This window comes from Lithohypha guttulata, assembly GCF_036872675.1.
Source record: "Lithohypha guttulata strain CCFEE 5908 chromosome Unknown scaffold_2, whole genome shotgun sequence".
In the NCBI taxonomy this organism is placed as follows: Eukaryota; Fungi; Ascomycota; class Eurotiomycetes; order Chaetothyriales; family Trichomeriaceae; genus Lithohypha; species Lithohypha guttulata.
Window position 1 is genome coordinate 514,413 of NW_027042751.1, and position 18,067 is coordinate 532,479.

The 18,067-nt window shown below is 48.6% G+C and overlaps 8 protein-coding genes across 8 annotated transcripts; 4 read left to right on the plus strand and 4 right to left on the minus strand.

Moving 5' to 3' along the window:
- Positions 1–1,372: 1,372 nt before the first annotated feature.
- On the minus strand, positions 1,373–3,799 carry DPB2 (DNA-directed DNA polymerase epsilon, subunit B; the record flags this gene model as incomplete). The annotated part of the gene is made up of 1 exon (XM_064896684.1): positions 1,373–3,799. One exon carries the CDS (start codon positions 3,797–3,799, stop codon positions 1,373–1,375), a length of 2,427 nt encoding a protein of 808 aa, XP_064755634.1.
- Positions 3,800–4,204: 405 nt separating this feature from the next.
- On the plus strand, positions 4,205–5,710 carry LTR64_002313 (uncharacterized protein; the record flags this gene model as incomplete). Its single annotated transcript, XM_064896685.1, has 2 exons — positions 4,205–4,250; positions 4,302–5,710. The coding sequence occupies 2 exons, from the start codon at positions 4,205–4,207 to the stop codon at positions 5,708–5,710; spliced, it is 1,455 nt and encodes a 484-aa protein (XP_064755635.1).
- A 542-nt stretch (positions 5,711–6,252) lies between these two features.
- LTR64_002314 (uncharacterized protein) lies at positions 6,253–7,260 on the minus strand (the record flags this gene model as incomplete). The annotated part of the gene is made up of 1 exon (XM_064896686.1): positions 6,253–7,260. The coding sequence occupies one exon, from the start codon at positions 7,258–7,260 to the stop codon at positions 6,253–6,255; it is 1,008 nt and encodes a 335-aa protein (XP_064755636.1).
- A 661-nt stretch (positions 7,261–7,921) lies between these two features.
- CBR1 (NADH-cytochrome b5 reductase) lies at positions 7,922–8,883 on the minus strand (the record flags this gene model as incomplete). The annotated part of the gene is made up of 3 exons (XM_064896687.1): positions 7,922–8,682; positions 8,736–8,824; positions 8,879–8,883. The coding sequence occupies 3 exons, from the start codon at positions 8,881–8,883 to the stop codon at positions 7,922–7,924; spliced, it is 855 nt and encodes a 284-aa protein (XP_064755637.1).
- Positions 8,884–9,515: 632 nt separating this feature from the next.
- LTR64_002316 (uncharacterized protein) lies at positions 9,516–10,287 on the plus strand (the record flags this gene model as incomplete). Its single annotated transcript, XM_064896688.1, has 2 exons — positions 9,516–9,687; positions 9,734–10,287. The coding sequence occupies 2 exons, from the start codon at positions 9,516–9,518 to the stop codon at positions 10,285–10,287; spliced, it is 726 nt and encodes a 241-aa protein (XP_064755638.1).
- An 8-nt stretch (positions 10,288–10,295) lies between these two features.
- LTR64_002317 (uncharacterized protein) lies at positions 10,296–11,300 on the minus strand (the record flags this gene model as incomplete). Its single annotated transcript, XM_064896689.1, has 2 exons — positions 10,296–10,893; positions 10,915–11,300. The coding sequence occupies 2 exons, from the start codon at positions 11,298–11,300 to the stop codon at positions 10,296–10,298; spliced, it is 984 nt and encodes a 327-aa protein (XP_064755639.1).
- A 479-nt stretch (positions 11,301–11,779) lies between these two features.
- SYR1 (arginyl-tRNA synthetase) lies at positions 11,780–13,681 on the plus strand (the record flags this gene model as incomplete). Its single annotated transcript, XM_064896690.1, has 1 exon — positions 11,780–13,681. One exon carries the CDS (start codon positions 11,780–11,782, stop codon positions 13,679–13,681), a length of 1,902 nt encoding a protein of 633 aa, XP_064755640.1.
- A 2,185-nt stretch (positions 13,682–15,866) lies between these two features.
- On the plus strand, positions 15,867–17,801 carry LTR64_002319 (uncharacterized protein; the record flags this gene model as incomplete). Its single annotated transcript, XM_064896691.1, has 2 exons — positions 15,867–17,176; positions 17,273–17,801. The coding sequence occupies 2 exons, from the start codon at positions 15,867–15,869 to the stop codon at positions 17,799–17,801; spliced, it is 1,839 nt and encodes a 612-aa protein (XP_064755641.1).
- Positions 17,802–18,067: the final 266 nt, after the last annotated feature.

The following is an 18,067-nucleotide window of genomic DNA, read 5'->3' on the forward strand; positions in this document are numbered from 1 at the left end:
TTATTAATCTTTAAGGGTAAGTATATATAACAGCAGTAGTTTATCGCTAAAGAGACGCCTAACTAGTACTATACTACTACTAACTATACCTTTACAACGAATAAGATAACGCTTTAATAGCTAAAGCGTATATTCGTCCCTTAGACGGCTATTAACCTCCCTAACGGTTAATAGCGACTACTAGTCTACGACGGTTATAAATTATATATAACAAATAAGTTTATACGATATACAATTACTAATCGTATATATATCGTCTACCTTATTACCTATATAAGCTATTTTATATAGCCGCTTAATATAACTATATTCTCGTCGCTTAAGCGTAAGTTTCGTATATTAGTCGCTAGAGAAACAGTATATAATAACTAGTCGCCTTACGCGAAAGCTATATTTATAAAACACTTTATATAGGCGCGTAAGGACGCTATTATATCGTCTAATATTAAATTAGGTTTTAGGGCGACAGGGCTGTAGCTATATAAACCGTCTAAAGTAGTCGAAACTCGCTAGATATTATTATAACCGATCTAGCGACCTTCTACACCTAAACCACTAATTACTAACCCGTCGTTTAAGTAAAATATACAACTTACACCACGTAACTATACCTAAGCTGTTTAAGGCTTATCGATTATCGCTACGACGACGACCGTCCCTCGCGCAGTACGTACTATAGTTAATAAAATAGGTAAGAGATTAGAACATACTATATTTAAGCTAGCGACTACGGAATAAGAGAGGAACACACTCGCTAGCAAGCTGGCTGAGGCAGCTGGTAAAAACACTCGTCGATAAGCAGTTAATGTCAATAAGCGATTTATTGATCTTGTCGACGTTTAGCTAGGGTCACATAGTCCTCTAATGCCCGTACGCGACGACAGCAGCGACGACGACGACGATGACGAGGTGAAAGAGGTGGAAGAGGAAGAGGAAGAAGTATACGTTTCAGATCCTCATATGAATACAGCTATTATTCAGCTATATAGCAATATATAACAACACCAAGTAATGGCTAATATTGATGTTTTTGGTGACCGATGTTTTTGACAGTCCGCGGAGTTACATTCTGTGTGGAGCAAAACAGCCGACGTGAAAAAGCATCGATCTGTTAAGGAATTGAGATGTCGCAGTCTGTCTGGGTTCTATCGTTACGATGCTGACGATGGGGAAAAGGACGTTTTGAGTTGTTCTTGGTCGTCAGCAAGTCATTTCGACACGACCAATTATCTACCAATAATATTGCAAATCATGGCAAGCAAGCCTCAGTTCCAACCTCATTTTGAGTGCATATCGACCTTTGGTAATGGCTTGACAACGATGTGGCAGCGCTAAGCTAGGCCGAATCTGACTGATATTGGTACTCGTTGAGCTAGAATCTACAGCTTCTAAGTTCAGCCTTGCGCCTCTTCACATCATACTCTATCCATCGGGCCTCACCACCTCTCCGCCTAGCTGTACCCTTGTCTTCGTCTACGACTCGTCCAGGATTCATGACAGCACAGCCTTCGTATGTCACAGTAAAAGCTGGTGCTTCAGCATCACACACGACTAGTGCTGTGGGTAGTGGATACAAGCTTAGACTATGTCCATAGTCCCAGAGTGTTGGTCGAATTGATGTGGGGAAAGGAGCCAGGTGAGATTGGTCCAGAAGCAGTTTTGTTAAACGGCGGCCAACGAGTGTTGCCTTGTCAATATGTTGTGTGGTAGATTGTCCAGTGGGAACGTGAGAAGCCGCTGCCTCGACATCAAGGTCAGGCATTCCAGTATCATCGAGGTTCGGTTGGATACGTGAGATATCGTTTTCGGTCTCCATCTCATCGTCCTCTTGCTTTGGAAAAAGCACCGCATTCCGCCGTATTCGACTTGTTGTGTCGTCTCTGAACAACACCATCTCCTCAACTGGTCCAAACAAGCTAATTCGAGCTGGATTGCTCGTGAAGACTGCTTCGCCGGGCGTATCAATGTCCTTTTTTAAATGTGCTTCATTGTTCGCTGTATTGATGGCACGCCGTATTCGGCTAGTGAAGAGATCAGGTATGCCTTGTTGTGGGAGAAGAGCTGCAGCACCAGCTGAAAAAGAACTGGCCCACGGGTCATTATCGCCTGGCACGAAAACCAAGGTTGTGGTCGACATAAGAGAAGGAAACTCGGAGAGAAGACTAGCAAGGCCGTCAAATACTTCTTTGTAATGGATGCTGTCGCCGCCTTTGGTAGATCCTGCCATTGAAGCGGCTTTGACAAAGTTGCCGAACAGTATTATGGTTAGAGGACAATCGACCAGGTCCGTTGAATTGTAGGTGTTGAAGATAGCTTTTATTGCCTCAAGAGTTCGAGGACTGTCGAGGTTGCACTCCCCAATCATAATAGTCTTGGTTCGCTTAGAACCATCAATTAGCTCATCGTTGTTCTTGTGACCGAGCAACTGTCTCTGAACTCGGCGCATCTGTTGACCTATAGCCTTTTCACTGCCTGTACCAAGGAAGTCAAACCAGCCATAGCCTGCACCCGCGACGGTATGAACAGCGTCTGCCTTGTGGTTGTGGCCAGTACCCAAGGTGACCTCTCGTCTCTCGGCAGGTGGTCCAGCGATTGTGTCGGCAATGAAGCGTCCTTTAATTTGGCCTCCAACACCACCTGCTGAACCAAGGCCAGAATTGTTTGAGCCATCGTCCTCATATGTGCCTTCGACAAGGACAATCATGCCAGGACAGAACCAGGCATCTACATCGGGAATTGGTCGTGCAATACTGATGTCTAGTACAGTACTTCCTGTCAAATCGGTCAGAGCGAGATCTCCAGCAGCAGAATGCACGAGCAAGCCGAGCAGGAGATGAGAGGTTCCTGATCGGCCAAGCAGATTCGAAATAGGGGTGATCTTGTATGCTCCAGACACGCTAGCCAGGTTACTGGCCGAACGGGATAACGAGGAAGAACGAGTTGTGCTTGCGAAAGTTTTTTTCTGAAATGACTCGTTACGCAGCAGGCGCTGATGGACGAGGTGATATCTGTTGCGAAAAGAAGTGATTTTATGTTGTATAGGCGGCATTAGCGACGAGGTATTTGTGACGACTTCGAGAGTCTTTTTAGCTGTAGAGTAGGTCAACTTAGGTTGAGTGAAGGCTGATACGATCTTCATGTAGGACCGTGCATCCTGAGATGTATCGGCCACATCCATTTCCTGATCTTCCACGTCTAGCCCAGACATCCCAAAACTCGTCTGACTCTCATCTCTCGGCATCTCGGGTCTACCGAGTGAGCTGTCGGATCTCAACAACGAGCTGATATTGCTATTCGTCCTACTAAGACGACCAGTGTCCAACTTGCCTCCAGACATACACGGCTCGAGTGATTTGAGGATATTTTTCAGCTTCTTGTCCTGAGCATCGTCAAGTATTAAGCCACCATTGTCACGTTTCCATTGTTTGGATATCTCGTCAAGGACTCTTTCGGCGAGGCCTTCTTGTCGCCATCCTGCACCACAATATTTACCAACAAAGATTGCAAGAGCCGAGAGAGCAGCAGAAGTAATGGTCAGGTTGTGTTTTTTGGTCAAGGTACGGAAGGCGACTGGGCGTAGCAGCTGAGGTGGTAGACTGATTGGTAGTACTGTCTGTGCATTGGCAATCTTCAGCTGGGGCGCAAATACTGGCTGAGGCACAGGTCGTGTTTCTCGAGGCTTAATCGGATGTGCTGGTGTAGCGAACCCAGGTGATGATGAGAATACCAGGTCACTCGCAGGTAGTGGTCCAGCTTTGAATATATGCGGCGGCATCGGACTCGGTATCGGTTCCTCCATGGCTGTAACATCGACTCAAATATCTGAAGTTTCCAAGAGAGTGTACCCCCCAGCACGTTGGAAAAGCACACGAGACGCGTTGCGACGCGACAACAACCATGATCCTTGCTGTCCTCCTGATACCGTCACTTGTTGTTCGTGACCGGCAACTATTTTCGACACCGACGTCACGCGTTGAGATCAATCTATGGAAGTCGCGCAGGAGAAGACGGATTGCGCCTGCTTTTCGTCCTCACTTACCTCTTATTCACCTCACTTCACCGTTGCCTCAAGACGCGGCACTACTTTGTTGCTACTGAGCACTATTCAGTAATTGCGCAATCTAGCTCGAGCATATAAACTCGTCCTGGTCCATTCTTTGTAGCAGAATATTCGTCTATTGTTGTCCAAATACATAATCGCACAATGGCTGATAGCGGTACAACTGGAGATGCACTGGCCGACTATAATGGTGATTCTGTCCAGCCTGCCACTTTACCACAACATGATACACCCTCAACAGAATCGCCGCAAGACAAGCTGAGGGACCTGACCGCACGAGCAACGGCATTTTACGCAGTCAAGAAGTACGAAGAGGCAGCAGAATGTTACTCAGAAGCCACAGAACTCCAGGCCGAGGTCAATGGTGAAATGTCAGAGGACAATGCAGACCTGCTTTTCTTTTACGGACGTTGTCTTTTCCATGTTGCGCAAAAGAGCAGCACAGTTCTTGGTGGAACTGCTGCTTCGGTCCAGCTGAAAGGAAGTGACAAGAAGCCTTCCAGAAAGCGCAAGGCGAACGGCAACATCAAGCCTGAATCAAGTACTGCCGCTACGGACCCGCCTACTTCTCTCCAGCCTATCACCGAGACCTCAGAGCCTGCCGATGTCGTTCCTTCCGAGACTGTCAATGCAAACGAGACTAAGTCCGAAAAGCCCTACTTCCACATTGAGGGTGATGCGGCTGACTGGGACGACTCGGACCAGGAAGAGGAAGGGGATGACGATGCGGAAGGCGAAGGAGATGAAGACGAAGAGGTCGAAGACGACTTCAACAATGCATATGAGATACTCGATTTCTCTCGAGTTCTATACCTGAGAAAACTGGACTCACGCCTCGCAGAGACCGATGAAAAATCCAAACCGGCTGAAGAAACACGTATCCTAAAAACCAAGATCTCAGATATCTACGATCTGCAAGCTGAAATCAACTTGGAGGGAGAGAAGTACGCCGAAGCCGAAACAGATCTCAGGTCGTGTCTCGAGCTCAAGAAAGACCTTTATCCTCTCGGTAATGCAATACTGGCAGAGTGTCACTACAAGCTCTCTCTAGCTCTTGAAGCCGCCTCACAAGTCCAGCAACGTGATCAAGATGGAAACCCGGTAGGGGAAATCAGTATTGACTGGGACAAGCGGAAGGAAGCAGCAGCCCATCAAGAAGAGGCTATTAAGTCGTGCAAGTTGAGGATCGAACAGGAGCAAAAAGACCTGGAAGCTATACCAGCTGACAAGCAAAAGGACAAGCAGAAGGCCCAAGAGAACATTGACGACGTAATGGATATCATGCAAGCGATGGAGCAGCGTCTCGAAGAACTCAAAAAACCACCTGTCAGTATCAAGGCGGAGACTGAGAAAGATATGCAGCAAGAGCTAATGGGTACTGTTCTTGGTCAGATGCTTGGGGCTGGAAGCTCGAGTATGGACGAGCAGAAGGCTAAGCTGGCTGAGGTCATAGCAGGTGCCAACGATCTGACAGGTATGGTCAAACGGAAAAAGCCCAAGCCGGCTACAAACGGCGATCAGACTGTTGCGCCAGCTGAGACTGCTGTAAACGGCAAAGGGAAGAGGAAGATTGAGGAAGTCGAGTCTGACAAGACACAGCCGCACACTGATACAGTCAAGAAAGTGAGGATAGAAGATGTGATCGATTGAGATACTTTCAAATCCTTGAGGATCTGCCATCTTCAGAGTGGCACGAGCGCAGCGATTACTGCTTTTCCCACGAATACCCTTGACATACTTTAGCTTCTTTTGCCCATGATCAGCAGCCGAGTTGACTTGGCACCTCTTCATATAAGCTTACTTACCCCCTCCTGCTTCTAGCAGAGCTTTATTTTCTCATCCGCGACCGCTGAGAAGAACACTACCACGTCCAAGCATTCCGTGTCTGGCCTCATAGTACAGCATGGTTGTGGCTGTATTTCGTCTTGGTATGAGCGGCCCGATTTCACTTGTTTCTTTCTGCTAGAACAACAGTCCTATTCTTGTTCCGGATCGACTACCCAGTATACCTCGGTCATCATCGAGTGAACGGTCAGAGTTTACTCGAGCAGCAGCGATTTTCTACGATCCAAATCGATTTTGACAAAGTACGACCATGATTGGGTTATCTCGATTCATGTGCACGCGGGGAGGACGTGACTTCAAGACAATACAAAAGTAGCGAACAGTAAGGGAACTTGAGAAAACCGTTATCATAATCTCAACAAACCTATCAAGCCCAGCACCACAGTCACGATCACATACACACTCGTTCGCGTTCTCCACCCTTCACTCGCTGCATCCCGATCATCCGCACTCATCCCCGCTCGAAACGTGACATTCTCCGTCGTCAAATATTCCGCTCCCAGTCTCGTCAGATCCCCACTATTATCCAACAACGAAACGCCATCGCCCGTCCAGGCATTCGCATTCTCCCTCCTGAAAATCCCGAACCAGCTGTATCGCCCTACGTATCCTAAATCATCGAGGTAGGGAAGGGTAGTATTCATCATTACTTCCGTGGCCTGGGCACTCTGTTGTGGAAGCGCGAGTTCAGTGATCCAGATTGGTAAGGGGTTGGGAGTGGTACCGCTGTAGTATTCGTTCAGGGTCCCGAGCCAAGATGCCAGGGCCGGAAAGTCGCCATAGAAATGTGTTGCGATGAAGTCGATGCGGCAGCCGTTGACTGGGTCGAGCTCGTAGCATGAGGCGTTGAAGGCGCGGAGCCAGTTGAGGCCTGAGCCTGTGCCGGTCGTTGAAGGGTGGGAGATCTGCCAGCGTCCGCCAGCTTGGATGCTAAGCGGGTTAATTTGCTCGACGTAGGCGCGCGCAGCGTCTGGGGGAGAGATATCCGAGCCACCACCGGAAACGTCGTGGTCTGGCTCGTTGAAGGTCAGGAGATGTGTCGAGCTTTGCGGGAGGTTGCGGAGTTGGTTGAGGTCGCCGGACAGGGTTTCGAGATTGTGTAAAAGAGGAACGAATTCTATGTCTCGGAAGCTGCTGGGTCGACCTACGGGGTAGGGTGACCAGTTGTAATACCAGGTTATGGGCGACTGGCGGGAGAGGAAGATGTTATAGTCGCTTGAGTGTGGAGTGCCTAGGTAGGCTATACCACGTTTAGATTCTGGATCTGATGCTTGTGAGATGGCGGCGCGAGCCAGACAGCTTAGAAGGACGGCCACGCTTGTGAGAATGGATCGTGGGCCGCATGACAAGACCATGATCAATGGTCGACTTAGTGCGCTGCGACTGTCCTAGGGCGGGGTACGTCCTGGAATGACCAGGGCACTGAGTCGTATATGGTTGCTATCCTGATGCTGTCGTAGTAAAGTTTATAACTCGAATATATACACGTGGTTCTGCTGTATTGTCGAAATCGCTAAACGCTGCAAAGGGTATCTTTATCAAGCAAATGAACGACTGAACGTGCGAAGGGAAAAGGCTGAGCAATAGCAGGTGTGCAGGCAATGAGGAGTGGTGAATTTCGCCACGACAAGAAGGCATGGCAGTATATGATCTTTGGATATGTACGTGTACTCTACCACGTGTGCCCAGACACGAGATCGGTATCTACGGCATGTCTTGTATGAAGAGCCAATCCGAGCAAGACACTTCTGCTTGAGCGCCTAGGACAAGACGAGCTTTCGTGGCTTGGTGGTTGCTGATGATTTCGCCAGGACGAATTTCGAGTGAAGACGTCATATGCAAGAAGCGCCATCAGATCACCTATTTCAGAGTTGCATGGCTTGACGATCTATGCTTGGCGTTATGGCGGAAGCCGCTCCAGAGGTCTTGGTCCGAAGTAGATCTCTTGGTGATCTATCCTTTTAATCTCAAGCCTGCCGCTGAGTTAACTGCCTAGCCAACTGCCTAGTTAACTGCTTAGAAGCAAAAGACCTGGTCTTGAAGTTTGCTGACTGTTCTCGCCTTCTCAAAGCCCAGGCTCTCGGTAGCCTTTTTCATGGCGCTTATCATTGGTGGAGGGCCGCACATCATCAATTTCATGTCCGGGCCAGGCGCTGGCAACTTCTCTTTGATAATGTCTGGCGTCACGAAACCAACACCACCAGTCCAGCCAGGTGGAGGGTTGTTGAGCACATAGTATACCGAGAAATTTGGATCTTGCTTGGCAAGCGTATCAATATCCTCCTTGAGCAGAATATCATCCGGGTTAACATTAGCAAAGATCAGGTTGACCTTGGTCTTGTCACCAGTCGATCGTCCTCGTTGTATTGCTCGGACGATCTGAAGCATTGGTGTAATACCAGTTCCACCCGCAATCATACCGATGTGCTTCACCATGTTTGGAGAATAGGTCATGGCACCTTTAGGACCGCGAAACTTCATGGTGTCACCAACCTTGAGGCTGTCCATATGCTTAGAGATATTGCCCTGCGGGTAGGACTTGATCATGAAGTCCACATATCCCAGATCCTCGTCCGAAGAGATAGGAGTGTACGATCTTGCGACCTCTTTTCCATCAAGCTCTGCTGCAATCGAGATATGCTGGCCGATCGGCAGGCCAAGCACCTGCTGAGGATTTGGGAGGGCGAATCTGTATATTTTGGTATTGTGCGACGTTTTTGTGATTTGACTTAGAGGTAGGTTTTGAAATTCAGCTGGCTTGAGGAAAGGACCTGGCTCTGAGGGGTTGTAGTGTCAGTATTCGTCGTCGCATAGAGATGTTCGTACTCACTGCCTTTAAAGCCTGCCGAGATCACATATCCGACTGCAAAAACCGCAATCACCAGTAGAACTGCTGGAACGTAGGAGCTCGTTAAAGAACTATATTCATGTCAGTCACGCCCAATCAATAGGTAGGAGGCGAGTGTAACATACTCCATTGCGAAGGTCGATGCACTGGATCTGGCGGTGATCTTGAATCACAGGTCTGACTCTTTTGCTCCAGGTACGTAGAAAGATACCTCGACGGCGAATGTTTCTATGCTCAACAAAGTTTCCCCACAGTTTCTGGAAATGTTCGTGAGCCGCTTTTTATTCACTCACGCGTTGCAGTCAAGATATTAATACTGCCTGGCTCGGAGCTCGAATTAAGTGCTTCCCAAGTCCACTGCAGGCGCAAGACTATATTACAGCTCTTGGTCAAGGCTTCATCGGACGATCACGTTGAGTCGCGCCCAACGTTCGACCCCCAGCATACTAGTAGTAGATATGTAGGAGCGGCAAGCTTCCGCGAAACGGAAAGCGGCTCCTCTTTATTCATTTGGGAAACTGTAACCCATCTGGGCAATTCCGAGCAGGAAAGAGCGTCTATACCAGAAGTACCACTCGCCGTGCATTTGCCCCGAATGGACAAGCTACGTGAACGTTCTGTGTAGCAGAGAGATGCAAGTTTGTTGATCCGGCCCAAGCAGCGGCTCATTGTGTAGGCAAGGAAGCAAAATCAACCGATATCGGGATCTTATGACCTAAGCAAAAAGGAAATCGGCACTGATTCAGCAAGTGAATATCAAACATGGGTCGAGGAGGCGCACGGAACGCCGGTCCCCATTTAGAATCTGAAGACTACACGAACAACAAAAAAGAGGTGCTGCCGTTCCCATTGACAGTGGTGGACCGTCACAATCTTTCCATCACTGACGAACAGTTCGAGCCACATACATGGGAGGAGCTGAAGCAGATAGTTGGTATGCTGTTTTATGGCAAGTGTTAATATCTGGCTAATCGAAACAGCTGAGAACAAGTTGGAAGTGTTGCGAAGATGGCCATCTGACTTGAAACGCTACATTAGGTGGTCTGCCGCTACCAAGGAGGAATATGGCTCAATCATGGCATATGTCATGCAGAAACGGCTGAAATGGTTGCCGTCCGCCAACTCAACCCCTGAAACTGGTTTGTCGTTTGACTACAAGGACCCTGTACCCTTCAAGGACTCTTCTGACTGGCAAATTTTACCAAACGACTGGCCATATGGTTTGGACAAGGGAATCTCGCATCTCATCGTGTGGTTAAAAAATCGACTCGAGGTAGAGCCGCCACGAGGCGACTTGACGCCAAGTGCTCGAACCATGATCGAGCATTTTGTGCAGAAAGAATTCGTGGAACCTATCGCCGAGATGACTGGGGATGGCACCGACAAGGTCATTTGGTTCAAGAACTGGGTCTCGCTGCAGTCAGTACCTGGCATAGATCACGTTCATGTACTGATTCGAGACGTCCCACGGGACTTCATCGACCGTAGGTGGACCGATGGAGAGAGGCCAGTACAGGATATGACTCATGTATAGTTCTCTGATCATTTGGTGCGGCGTTCATTCCATAGACGGTCGAGTACCTGGAAAACAGCAGTGACGCCCTCGAGGGTGCTTTGGTCAACGTTCATGAACCCGTAACGTTGTTGAACCTTATCAGGATGCCACCTGATTCTCTCTGCCTTTAGTATCGAGGATATTGAAAGGGTATGACTGGCGTCATCGGCGTGAGCCACTTCTGCGACTTGGTGAAAGAACTTCTCAATCTCGTCAGAAGACAAGTCTTTTCGCTTACCAGATTCGACGGGCCATGCGATCTTATTCCGGAGGAAGATCTGTTCAATATCGTCAGCAGATGATGTTCTACTTGATTCATGTAGGTCCTGTAAAATTTTCCATCTGTTTAGGTAGTCTTGCCAGATATGCTGCCATCTCTTTTTCTCCTTGCGCTGCTGACCACGCTTCAAACTTGCCTCGATCTCAAAGTCGAACGGCGCGAAATTGTTATGTGGCGGACCAGTTTCAAGCCCAACGCGGCTCTGTTCTCGCCGCTGTCGCTGTTGCTGTTCCTCCTCTCTCTTCTCCCGTCTCTTCACCTCTTTTGCAGCTTGAATACCTTCCGCGCTTTTCTCCCACATCTTTCTGCGTACGTATTGTGCATACTGCTCATCGTCCATCGTCTCAACTTCACCAGATTCTGCATCTGCGAAAGTTCTCGGATACTGATGGATCGGCTGACCGTAAACTCCCTGCCAGAAATCGGCTCCTTCGTCATCAGCAAGCGCATCGAAAAGAGATTCACGAAATGCATCAGCTGGAGGTAGCTTGGGTTGAAAGGATATATCTTCATTAGAGAGCTTTCTCCTCTTGTGTCTGCTATGATGATGTCGACGATGTCTGTGCCGGCGACGCTCGCTTTCCACAGACACATCTACAGGCTCTTCACGCTCATCACGATCACGCCTCTTCTTGAAACGAAAAGGTCTAGACGAATCCACAAATTCGGTGTTCTGCTGTGAGTCGGTTTCCTCGTCATTGTGCTCCGACATACTGCTGCGATGTAGAATTTGGTAGATTACAATGTAGACTCCTGGAATGCAAGAAGAACGTGAAGTTGAGCTGCATAGTAGTCTATGCAGGTAGAGGCAAGACTAATCGCCGGACGTTGTGCCTTTTTGGATCGTCGTATCGGCAACGTTTTCTTCGACGTCTGTGAGCATCAGGTTGTGCCAAGCACGGCAGGGGCAAGTACAAATGCTGAAAGACGTGAATCACTTATGCATGGTCAAATGTGACTCCATTCCAGTAGATGTTGCTCTTGCGATTGCCTAGCATCAAAACTTTTTTTTCTTCTCAAGATTTACGTTCACTCACGAAGTTCTCTCACCAATCGAGGGTACACCACTACTCGCACGACGCCTTTGGACAGGCACGGAATTTCGCCAAATTTGATAGACTAATCTGCAAAAAGGTCGATTTACATCCCAACTCAGGCTTGTCAAACACGAAACTATCTCAATTCACAACCATGCCTGATTTAACAGACTCAATGAGTACATTAAGTACTCAGGATGTACAAAATCCAGTGGACTTCTACCGACACCATATTGCTGAAAGACTTTCACCTATACTCAACAAACCTATCGAAGACGTGACCAGAATATTATCATGGACACAGACACTTGACAAGGGCGATTTGATGCTGCCAGTGGCGGCACTTCGGGAGAAGGGAGTCAAGCCACCAGAACGAGCTGAAGAGCTGGCCAAAGCATTTCCTACTGGCGATGATGTACTCGTCACAGCACAACCTAATCAAGGGTTTGTTCAATTCTTCTTCAAACCGGCAGACCTCAGCAAACGTATACTTCCGATGATCCTTTCCAAGCGACAGATCTATGGAGCGAATCCACTACCAGGTCTCATAGATCCTGACCACCCTGAGAAAGGCAAGAAGAAAGTTGTTGTCGAATTCTCCTCTCCGAATATTGCCAAGGAATTCCACCAAGGTCACTTACGAAGTACAATCATAGGTGGCTTTATCTCGAAACTCTACGCTATGAGTGGTTGGGACGTCGTCAGAATGAATTATCTTGGAGACTGGGGAAAGCAGTATGGTCTTCTGGCAAACGGGTTCCGACAGTTTGGTAGCCAAGAACAATTAGCCAAAGACTCTATCATGCACTTGTTCGAAGTATATGTCAAGATTAGCAAGATCAAGGCTGAACAGGACGTGCCAATAAACGACCTTAAGAAGCAAATTAAAGAGAACAAGGCAAAAGGTGAAGACGTGTCTGACCTTGAGAAGGAATTGGCTCCACTCGTTGCAGAGAGTGAAGACGAGAAGGCACGAATTTACTTCAAAAGAATGGAAGACGGCGATCCGGAAGCCCTAGCTCTGTGGAAGCAGTTTCGAGACATGAGTATCGAAAAGTATAAGAGGACATACGCTCGTTTGAACATTGAGTTCGATGTTTACTCTGGAGAATCGCAAGTCAACGGCGAGGAGATTGACAAGGTATTGGCGAACCTGAAAAAGCTTGGGCTGGCGGAAGACTCCGAGGGCGCTGTCCTAATCGACTTCACGAAGCACGGTGCAAAGAAGCTGAACAAAGCCATCATTCAGCGAAAAGATGGAACACCATTATACCTTACCCGTGATCTTGCTCACATCCTTGAACGATGGGAGACATGGCATTTCGACAAGATGATTTATGTTGTTGCGGATCAGCAGAACGAACACGTTGCTCAGCTCTTCAAGGCCACCGAACTCGCGGGACACAAGGAGATCTCAGATAGGTGCCAGCACATCACCTTTGGCATGGTCAAGGGTATGAGCACGCGAAAAGGTACGGTCAAATTCCTAGACGATGTTATCCAGCATGTCAAGGATGTCATGATGGAAGTTATGGTAAAGAATGAAAAAAAGTACGAACAACTCGACGATCCCGAAGCAACTGCCGACATCCTTGCCATTACTGCGATTATGGTTCAAGACCTAATGGGCAAAGTCCGCAACGGGTATGAATTCAATTTTGAGCGAATGACCTCTTTCGAAGGAGATACTGGTCCATATCTCCAGTATGCTCACGCTCGTTTGTGTTCGATAGAAAGAAAGGCCGAGGCCGATATCAGCTCATTAGGCTCTGCAGACTTGTCCTTGCTGAAGGAACAGCACGCCATTGATCTAGTCCGATCTCTAGCCCAGTATCCAGATGTTGTCGCCAACACACTCAAGACACAAGAGCCTTCGACAATCCTAACCTATCTCTTCAAAATGTCACATGCTCTCAGCTCTAGTTACGACGTGCTGCAAGTAGTCGGCAGTGAGCCCGAGCTCAAGAAAGCGCGACTAGCTCTGTATGAAGCTGCCCGACAAGTGTTATGGAATGGCATGACTCTCCTTGGTTTGACCCCAGTGGAACGCATGTAATCTAGGTCATGTTTGTGCCACATTGACCCTCACTCGGTATTGTACGCCGGGATGAGCTTGTCAGAGCGGACGATGTCAGGAACCACACAGACTGCGCTACAGCGTGCTAGTCGCTGTTTTTGCTCCTGACGCTAGTATGGAAGCTTGGGTAGAAAGTCGTTACTTTGGAGGATCGGAGTTTGATACTACATGGGTGGAAGGAACTTCACAAGACATGTGTTCTCGATATCGAAATAGAGCTCACCATTCGTGGTGCTGGCTCACCTCATCTTGCTGAGTGTTGCTTTCACGAAACACAACGACAACATAGGACGAGAGGGACGAGTATGAGGGCGGCTGAAAAGCCTATGCATACGTCGATATGCTCCTAGCAGAGGTATGACATCGTCGCTGTGGTGGCTGCACAAGCATATCCTCATTATCAATTTGTGCTACACAAAGCTGATCTCGTGCGACAACGCCAACAAGCACCCGCCAACCCGTACCACTTAGAAGAAGGTAGAATTGCGCAGAATGGGCACAAGCGAACTTGAGACCAGGATGTAGACAGTATCCGAGCTTCAAGCCATTGTTCCCCTGCCATTCTGATATTGACACGTTTTTGTGTAACTTCGCGAACACTTTCCTTTGGCTACTTGTCTTAGCGACATCTGCATGGACAACCACAGCTTCTGCGATTCCTTGTAGACATCACGGTAGACATTGACGCATATTGTTGTCGTTGACTCAATACGTACGCTCACATCGAGTATGAATCGAAAAGATTGCCAGATCCATAAAGCTGTCGACCGGTTGCGTGAATTTGCTAGTGAAAGCTAAATATTGCATTTAGGCTGCAACACTCATTGGAGCTTTGGGCAGCATTCAGTTTCCATTCCCTTTGCATCCAATAACTGGTGGTCCTTGGCAAGCGTAAGCATGCACAAGATATTCGATTCCACTCCAGCCAAAAGAATGCTACACTCAATGGCTCTTACTAGTGCAAGAGACTGCAGCTTCTGCATGCGGTAGAAATCTTTGACTGACTTCACGGCCAGTAGAAGAAAGGACTTCACACACTTGAGCAACTCCTGCAGCCAACGCTCCGAGTGTGCCTGCCTAAAAATGGTTCGTCTATGCTTTTACCATGTCATCTCGCATGTGCTCGTCGAATGATAATGCTGGGTAGCACTCATATCAGAAAATTTTCCGCCATAACTCCCTGGCTGAGCACAAATGAACAGAATCGTGTCTAGTTTCTACCCTGCCAGCGATGGGGATGTCGATAGCACGTCAAACTCCCTGGTACACGGCTGCAGCAGTGCATGACTTGCATACGATGCGTTCTTGACCAATTCAAGTCCGGATACTTGCAGCAGAACACCACTGACGACTGTCAATGCCATTGTCCTCAATCTTCACCACAGCAACCAATACGTTACCCACCATTGAATGGTTGCGGTGCGTTGTGAAACACGTCTCGCATTCTGCGGAGGTGCAAGTCGTATTCGACTCGCCCTCGGCTGTTACATCCTCAGCATCGCAGTAACCTGGATTGCACTTCGACGACAAGACTACTCTTCACTTAGAAGCAACCTAAAACAGAGGCATATTCGGACGGCATTGCTTTTGATCACAGAGTTTCTCGTTAGACTGGCCGATCGAAATATCTCATCAACTATCCTTGCTGCTCTTGAAACGCGAACCATCGTTCTGGCAACAAAGTCCTTGCTCACCATCATCCAGCAACGATTGTTCCGAGAAAAAGACAAATCTGCGTCACATTCAGAGCCAGCAAAACGGGGCTAATCCTTACGGAGCCTCTAGGCTAGGATTGTCTAGAGTTGGAGCCTGGGGATTGCCGAACGGGAGCCACTCTCTCACCCCACACAGTCCAGCTCGTCTTGCCCTAAGCAACACAAGTCCAACTTTGTCTGTGATCCACCTTTCTCTTCATTCCGAACACTGAACTTCACCATAGAAGAGCCGGATAGGCTCCCGTCTAATGTCAGCTCTGCCTGCGAGCGTAGAGGACTGGGACGATGAGGCTCAGGCTTCAGTTCCTGGAACTCGCACCACTGCCAATGCCAATGTTGCAGTGAAGAGGCATATGTCCTCCGAGTCCGACTTTTCCTCTGATCTAATATGTTACAACTATGACGGTACAGATTCTGGGTACGCATCTAAAGCACCAACCGTCTCAAGTATGGCCTCCTCACAACGTCGAAAGTCGGATCTCAAAATAGATACTGCCATCGTAACCGAACGTGAACGGAAACCCTACACAATGACGGCGGTGGCTCGTGATACGGATCGTATTGCGACGCAGATCACGAAAGAGAAAGAAACGAAAGCAGTACCTGAACCAGTGAAGAAACCGTTCTGCCACAAGCCAGGTATCTGTTGGGTATGCGACCGATACGGATTTCATTTCGATCCTAAGGATCCTCCTAGTAGTCTCGACCCGAAGAAGGTGGCAGAAAAACCGAATACGTCTGCACCTCAAGCAACATCGCAACCTTCCAAAACTGCTGCACCAAAAGTGAAGACAGAAGAGCCAACCAGGCCACCATCACGACGATTGTCGTCAATTAAAACTCGACCCACAAGCATGTACGTTGGTGGTACACCTGTGCAGGCACCCTTTCCTGGATACGCCCCCATGCACCATGCCTGGCCAGTGTCGACTCCCACTACCGCCTATCCCGGCGTCGCATTTGCGCCCTACCCTTCATACGTTGTGCCTAGCACTCCGATAGGCTATATGCCCACGCAACAAATCTATTACGAACAACCTCCCGTATTTGAAGAGCCTCCACAACCGCCTGCCACCCTGTCACGTCGCCTAAGTACGGCACCTCAAGAAAGACCACCATTGATCAAGAAACCATCACGGACAAGCACACTTCAGGTTGTCGAGAGACCTATCTCGCGCGAAAGACCACAAATCGTATCCAGAGACTCAAAACGGAGTGTAGATATGGACCGAATGGCTATGCCGCCGCCACCGAAACCGCAACCATCCACAACCGTCACTACAACAAGACCACGGCCAGGCAGGTCGAACACGTATCACTCCAATGTGTCAGCTCATCGGCGATCGGTGCAGTATGAATATAGCGAGTCGGAAGATGATGACGAGGAAGAAGAAGTGCATCTCATGGATCCTGGGGCAATGATAACGTACAAGAAACCTCCCGCATCTCCTCGGCGACCTCCCTCTGCATACCGGCGACCGACCCTGGAAGGTATGTCTGACAGACCTCAGCTTGCACCAAAGTCCAAGTCATACCATGATGGTGGAAAGACTGTTTATGTGGCGACCGCAACCCGGGAGGGACTTATGCCACGTCGTCGCACCACTGATTCTGCGCCAACCATGTCAGCAGCTGAGCAAAAAGAAGTTGACGCAGAAGCCTACATGCGCAAGCGGGGTAGTATGCCACTGACCGACCTTACTGCTGAGAATTTGAAGACTCTCAAGAATGTGGTACCTCGTCACGTCAGCGACCAAAGGTCAGAAAGTGGAAGCACAGCGAGCCATGCCACACATCACTCTTCTTCAAAGGATTCCTCAAGCGCACGTGGGCGAGCCCCAACATCTTCTGGCAGTGCTCTTGGTCACACAAAGGGCACCAGTATGAGTATCAATATCAATGGGCTCAACCTCAATATTACTGATGATGGTCATGGAAATACCGAAGCACCACCGGTGAAGCTCGATCTAGGCGGTATTCAAATCAGCATGAACAACCGTGACAAGGAGAATATCGATCTGAGGCCCAAAACTGGCCATCTTCAGCGTGCACCAAGCATGTCATCGCGAACACCGTCACGTCGTAGTTTGACTCAGGGTAGCGCCAGCCTTGTTTCTGCTGCAACAAGCGGTCAAAGGCGTGAGAAGGAGGAATTGCTTGCTCTCGAAGCTGAAGAGCAAGGTCGCGAATACGTTAGGCGAGAAAGCTACGTTGACGATGATGAAAGGCAAACTTTACGAACCCTGGGCAAGCAGAGTTCACGGCAGGCCAGTCGCAATGGAAGTCTTGCGAGACAACCCGGTGAAGAGATGTCTGCCAGACCGAAAAGCAATCGAGCGAGTGTGGATTACTCTCAACTACGGAGGGACGATGGTATTATGTGAGCAAATGAGCAAAGGGAAAGTGATATTCTTTCTCGACACTTCTGATTCTTCACGAATGGCAAGGAGGGAATGATCTGGTGCGGCTAATTTCTTGGACTTCTACGAGCGTTTCATCAACATCTGTTTCGAATGATTTAAAAGCAGGCTGGTTATCTGCTGATTTGTCTTTTCACTTCTGCTGCTAGCGTTTGCGTACAAGGTCATCCTCAGAGAGGATGTCAAGAAAAGCACGAAAAAGTTAAGATACCCTATTCGCATTGTACGGC